Below are 6,970 nucleotides of genomic sequence, written 5' to 3' on the forward strand. Positions count from 1 at the left end.
CTAAAAAGTCAAGGGGTATGAATACTTTCTCAAGGCTCTGTAATATACCATAGGTTCTTGAGTGTTTTATAGGACACTATTAAATGTTCAACTGTTAGGAAAATAATCATACATTTTTGTTTAAGTTGTTTTTTAAATAAAAATGTTGTGAATCTTTTTATAAGAAGGATGCGTGTAGACAGTTTTGTGTAATTTTGGCTTTTACAAATTCATATAAAAATATGACGTTAAAGATACTGAAATGTTGTCCTCTATCTTTATTTGCTTTTGCCAGAACATGTTAAGCATTATATCAGGACCATGAACAAGACAGGATTAATATTTATGAACTCAAATGAATGTATGTTAGTAATTTCCATGAATTCAAATGTTCACTTAGTGCATATCTAAACATCTTCTGTCTAGTCCAATGCTTTCGTCCTGTGACCTTTCCGTAGCAGTCAACTGTCTCCATGGTTAGTGTTTTTAGCTGTGCCGCAGTGAGAAACAGCAGGTGGACTGGACATCAGGACTGCAATAAAAGCTCCATTCACAAGCATAGCCACTGTATTTACCGACAATAAGGGACTAAGACTATACTGGTCCCAAATACCTCAGTTACAACATGTAAAAATGCTTTATGTAGTCAGATAGACACTGAATTTCCACTGCCATGTGAATAGTTGCTGAGAGAAACATTTTGCAGGGATCGAGAGAATTCCAAAAGGAATACTACATATATTCTATTTGGGAGGTGTAAGTGAAATAACCATTGGGAAAGTAAAACGTGCTTTGTATTTGTTTTTGCTGGGTATTCAGTTTTATATGGATTGTCCCTGCACTGAAAATAAGGATAGTTTTTTTCTCTGTAATTGACCTGCAATTTAGTCCTTGGCATTCCGACTTGATACATGAATAATTTTACACTCTAAAATTAGTCTGTTTACGTTAGATTAAATACCCAGATACATTATTATTACGAATACTACTTTTACATAGAATAATATCATAATCAAAACATTTTATGAAGGTTCTATTTTTCCAGCTAAAACTGATAGTCCCCCCCCCACACTTCATTTCAGAGCTCAAAAGGTAGTTTTTCATTTAGCACAGAAATCCTCTTATCACTGTCTCTCAGAGTGTGGAGAGAGTGCTTATCTCCACCAGCCAGCAGACTGAAGCCTGCTCCCGCAGGAATGAGCCTCAGACAAAGAGCCCCCGAGGGCATTGATTCCTGCCAGCAGCAAACCTCCTCTGTCCATAAGCTACACACACACACACACACACACACACACACACACACACAGACACATACACACCATAAATAACCACCAAGCTAGCCTTTCGTTTCGGTTATATGTCTCTGGCCACATTGCCTTAACAACAAGCCTAACAAAAAGACCAAAAGGGGGTGTTTTTAATGGCAAGCAAAACAAAAGCTGAGGGAGAAAATGATTAAAGAAGTCCAACACGTGGAGGCTAAATCAACGTCAGTGTAATGGTCCAGTAATTGGTCCTGCCTGCCACACTTTGGCCCTGGATTGAATAGGTGACATATTGTGAGAATTAACAGGCTGTTCAAATCTAACCTTCAAAGCAGAATTCTTTCCTAACCACCTCAAAGGTCAGGCTACAACTGATTGTTTTATAACACTATGTTCTTCTAGATCCAGTACTTTGATTGGTCAGGCTCTCGATGTGAACGTCAGTTGAAAGGAGACGTTAACATTTACTTTTGTAATTGTAGTCTCTGCATAGTTGTTTCTTTAGCTACACTGATGTTTCTTTTTATTCTGATGACACCACTACAGCATGGCTATCTTACTGCATTTGATGTTTATGCAGTTCAATAAGATCTACAATTGAACAAAACTGACTAATGTATTTTTTTCTCACTTCGCCATAGGAGCTTTATGTTGTTTTCTTCAGTGTCGTCAAGCCGATTGGTTCTTTACCCCCCCACACCACCCTCCGTGACAGGAAAACCAAAGCTAAAGCCGAGCTACAGTCCACAGCTCTTCAGATAAAAGTCCTTTGCTGAGCTAAATGTTATGATCGTGGTCATGGTGGAGTAAATGCTCTGGGAGAGTGCTGGGCAGTGTTCAGCAGGAAAATGTTGTGGAACATTGCAGATAGAAATGTCATGAATAAATCTGACAATGTGATACCTTATTCTACATGTCAGAGAGGCATGTTTATTCTACATAATACATTTCTATCTGAACATTCCACAAAGTTGTCCCCTGGCCCTACTGAATGCGGCCCTGGGGTGTATTCATTAAGTCTTGCAACGTAAACCGTTTACGGTTTAAGAACCAAATGGAAGCGAACAGAGCAAACGGAAAACAAAACTGGGAGGGATCTACCTGAATTTGTCCAATAGAAACTCAAGTTTTTGTTGCAAAACAGTTTCCGTTTGGAGTTAACGGTTTCGTTGCTAAATGTTTTGCAACAGAATCGGCATAATGAATACACCCCTGGTGTGAGGATGGGGACGTAGGGACTGGCTGGCTGACTGAAGGGGCCTACTGCCTGCTGTGAGTGCGTCTGCAGACCTGAGGCCGAGTAGAGTGGAGAGAGCAGGGGAGAGGGGAACCCACCCTTCCAGGTGCAGCCCCTTGGAAGTGCAGCAAGGCCCATGAATGGCAGCAATTCAGGGCTGGCCCCATTGGGCCTGTTCTCCAGGCCCCAGCGCTAATCCCAGGCCCTAATCGGATTATGTAAATTCCTACTCCACACAGAGAGACTTTTATGGAAGGCTGCGTCTTTGAAACAACACTTGAAGGGTGTAAAAAAGAACATTAACAATTGGTTAAACTAGACGTCGTTTTTAAAAATCTGAAACGGAGGTTGAAAGTGGGAGGCGGAGAGAGAGGGTGTAGGAGAGGTGGGTCGAGGAGGAGGGGTTGTAGAGAGATGGCTTGACTTGCACTCATGCTTGTGGCTCAGGGAAGGACCAGCCTGCTCGCTCCCCATGCTCCCCCTGTAATTTATGTGTGGCCCCTGGAATGGCTCAACAAGATTACCATAGTCATAACAAAACATGCATTGTTAAACTGTCAATCTGGATATGGTATTTTTACCTTTTGTGGCCCAATCAGGGTGAATTCAGTGGTAGCAGGACTGGTGATATCAAAGTTTTACTGAATGGTTTACCCATGGTTGATGTTTGCGCATAGAAAGGAACAAATGTCCGGAATTGTAAGGGAAGGATCAGGAAGGGAAACGTCTCAGTTTCAGCTCAATAGGAATTTATTTGTAAGCGTAATGTTAGCTTTTAAAAGTCACATCGTTGCGTATTAAAATTCATGAATCATTTAGTGAAATGACTCAACAAAAAGGAGTGGATGATACGAAAGTAAAAGTTTTCCAATGTTCTCTGAAATGGTTAAACGTATGATATTACATCAGTGTTCATATGTTTACCGCTATAACCTATTGGTCATTTCTTTGTTTACAGACTGAATGGAACACCCAACGGGAAACACAGTGGTCTACGGCTGGAAACATCACTCTTGAGTTGAACACCACAATGCAGCAGACTGGAGGAGAGGCTCAACGACCGCACACGTCACACAATAGGGGCTCGCCCAGCTATAAAAATGTGAGATGTATGCGCCAGCCTTCCCTCTCTCCATCCCTCCCTCTCACACACAGTCATCAGAGTATGAGAAGGCTGTGACTGACTGGACCTACTACACACAGGACTGGACTACTACATTGGGCTACTGCAGCAGCCAACACTGATGACCTGAGGTACACACTTCTGATACCTCTGTCTGCACGCTACAGCACTTACCAGGTGAGATCAGGGACAATAAGTGGATTTTTAAAGTTTTTTCCTCTGAGGTTTTCCTTTATTGAATTGCAGAATTGTTGGAGTAAAAAATTGTTGGAATGAAAATGTTAAGGAATCTCATGAAAGATGGAACACATTTTCTGTTTGTATTTTTTGTGTACCGTTCAGAAATAAATAGTTCAACACAACAGAAGTGTATTTATTTGTATGTACGCTAATCGTGACGAACACACTAGCATCCTCTGTATACATTGACTGAAGGTCAGACCTTTTCCATAAACATGTATTTTCATGATGGTATTTCTCCTCTTTTCTGAAGGTGAAACTGAATTCCAATATCAAATGCATTACATTAGTCATGCTTAAACTATATTTTACATATATTTCTTACCATTACGGTGTTAATGCACCATATTTCAGTCATCGTGGGGATTTAGGTGCAATTCAAATGTTATGTGACACCACCATACTGCATTTCTGCCTGGGGTCTGCGCCAGAAATGGCACCCTATTCCCTATACAGTGCACTACTTCTGATTAGACAAAAGTTGTGCACTATAGTGCCGTTTCAGACTAAACTCCAGAGAAAAACATGTCACATAACATTCAAAGAACATTTACTTTTGCCATGGGCTAAGTAGTGCACTATATAGGGAATAGGGTGTAATTCCAGTAGAACAACACCGTGGTAGTTTTGATTCTGTGTAGATTTCTCTCTAAAACGCTCCCCTCTCCTCCCTCCAGGAGAGCAGCACGATGACCAAGAAGGTGTTCACCAACACACGAGAGCGCTGGCGGCAGCACAACGTCAACACTGCCTTCACTGAGCTCCGCAAGCTCATCCCCACCCACCCGCCAGAGAAGAAGCTGAGCAAGAACGAGATCCTGCGGCTGGCCATGCGCTACATCAACTTCCTGGTGCAGTTGCTGGAGAGCCAGAGTGGTCAACCGGCCTCGCACTCCCCAACCGCCCTGCTCACCTTCCTCAGGGGCAACGTGGAACGTCTCCACTCCTCCTCCAGGACCTGGGGCCTGGCCAGCGACACTGACGCCCCCTCCCCTGGATCAAGCTGTGACAGTACCGAGGCCTGGTAGTGTGCCTGCTGCAGTTTCCTCTGATGGGTGATCATCATCTACCACTCCCTGGGGTAAAACTGTCTGTCACCATACCCCCACCCATAAACTCCATTTTAGCTCTGCAACACTTGAGGGGGACAGTGTTGGTGGTGATGGCAAGCAGAGGATGTTTGTGTGGTGTTTGTGGGTGATGCCGTCCCTGCTGAAATAAAGAGATGGCGATGGATGTATTTAGCTACACTTGTATGTTTGAAATTATGACGGGATGATGGGAGCCTTGTGAAATGTAATCTGTTATCTGCATGGATGTACCGGTAGCATGGATGTATTCCCATCTTCATGTCTGACATGTATGTTCATCCTGTCAGTGGTGAAAGATGTCTGCATCAAAAATGTTTCGTTTTGAAATGAGAAATAAGGATGCATTACGGCCATGAAGGACAATTTAAAGGATTAAGAAATAGAAAATGTCAAGGATTTTTTTTTTGGGGGGGGGGGGGGAGTAATTTCAGGAAAGATAAAGTCTTGTCCAATTCACCAAGGACTGCAATCCAATTACAAAAGTCTATGGAGATTTGTTTTTTGTGTGCTGAATCTCTGATTCTGACCTTGCTTATTTGCAAAGCACTATTTTATTATCAAATCCTGCAATATGACCACATTCCTTGAGTGACACATTGATCTTATATGTATTGATTACGTACAGAATTGATTGATTATTTATTTGGACGACAGGGAATGAGCTGAAGGATAACAACTGACAATCCTCTTTGAAATATGTTTCAACTGTAGGACTGTTTTGTATGAACACATAACAGGAATAGGTTTGGTTGTCTGTCCATTCAAGTATTTATCCATCTTGCTCTTTTTGTACAATAGGCATGTCATGTAGCCAAAGATTTTTATTTTACCATCTTTTCTCAAGGCTATTGTGATTAATATGCTTTTTGTAAAATGTTGGTTAATATTGTTATGTTATTTATTGGAACTATTTATTTGATAAATTATTTGTAAATTAATAAAAAAAAATACTTTGTTTGAATTTATCAAAAGTAATTAAGTGCCGTCCTCTTATCGTTAAAAGAGGATTCCATTGACACCATGCAACCATTTTTACTGATGTAACAGAAAGTGCCGATCCAGTAAGTCAAGAGTACAGCTGCTCCCTGTGTGTTTGTACTGGTCCATTCTGGATCCCCTAGTCTAGTAAAGCCCTTGTTCCCTCTCAATGGGCCAGTAATGGCCATCCCTCTGATTGTCCACTACAAACACCCTGACCACCGTGTGGACACAGCAACCCCCCCTGACCTCTGAACCCTTATCTAGTGTCCGAGGGCAGAGGGAAGGGAAGTGTAAAAGGACAGCTTAACTTGTGCCCTGCAGTCACACAGGTCACCATGCAGTCAAACCCTGACCACTGACCCAACAAGCAGATGTAGTACTGCTCATCCTGAGGGTCACCCATGGGCTCTTGGTGTGTTTTTCAAATCACAAATCTTTGTAAACAAAGTGAAACAGTGAAATGCTTACTTACGGCCCTTCCAAACAATGCAGAGAGAAAAAAATAAGATAAATAACACGAGGAATAAATACACAATGAGTACCGAGTCAATATGCTGGGGTACGAGGTTATTGACGTAGATGCACTACATGACCAAAATTAATATGGAGTTTGTCCCCCCCTTTGCTGCTATAATAGCCTCCACTCTTCTGGGAAGGCTTTCCGCTAGATGTAGGAATATTGCTGCGGGAACAAGAGCATTATTGAGGCTGGGCACTGATGTTGGGCGATTAGGCTTGGCTCGCAGTCAGCGTTCCAATTCATCCCGAAGGTGTTTGATGGGTTTGAGGCCAGGGCTCTGCAGGCCAGTCAAGTTCTTCCACACCGATCTCAACAAACCATTTCTGTATGGACCTCGCTTTGTGCACGGGGGGCATTGTCATGCTGAAACAGGAAAGGGCCTTCCCCAAACTGTTACCAGAGTTGGAAGCACAGAATTGTCTAGAATGTCATTGTATGCTGTAGCATTTAGATTTCCCTTCACTTGAGCTAATGGACCTCGCCCGAACTATGAAAACAGTCCAAGACTATTATTCCTCCTCCACCAAACTTTAC

At 42.3% G+C, this 6,970-nt stretch overlaps 1 protein-coding gene across 1 annotated transcript; it reads left to right on the forward strand.

The window, feature by feature from the left end:
- The first annotated feature begins 3,465 nt into the window (after positions 1–3,465).
- Positions 3,466–5,894, forward strand: LOC124035161 (T-cell acute lymphocytic leukemia protein 2-like). The gene is made up of 2 exons (XM_046348582.1): positions 3,466–3,781; positions 4,522–5,894. The coding sequence occupies exon 2, from the start codon at positions 4,534–4,536 to the stop codon at positions 4,870–4,872; it is 339 nt and encodes a 112-aa protein (XP_046204538.1). The 5' UTR covers positions 3,466–3,781; positions 4,522–4,533; the 3' UTR covers positions 4,873–5,894.
- The last annotated feature ends 1,076 nt before the right edge of the window (positions 5,895–6,970 follow it).

Source organism: Oncorhynchus gorbuscha, linkage group LG05 (genome assembly GCF_021184085.1).
Source record: "Oncorhynchus gorbuscha isolate QuinsamMale2020 ecotype Even-year linkage group LG05, OgorEven_v1.0, whole genome shotgun sequence".
NCBI lineage: Eukaryota > Metazoa > Chordata > Actinopteri > Salmoniformes > Salmonidae > Oncorhynchus > Oncorhynchus gorbuscha.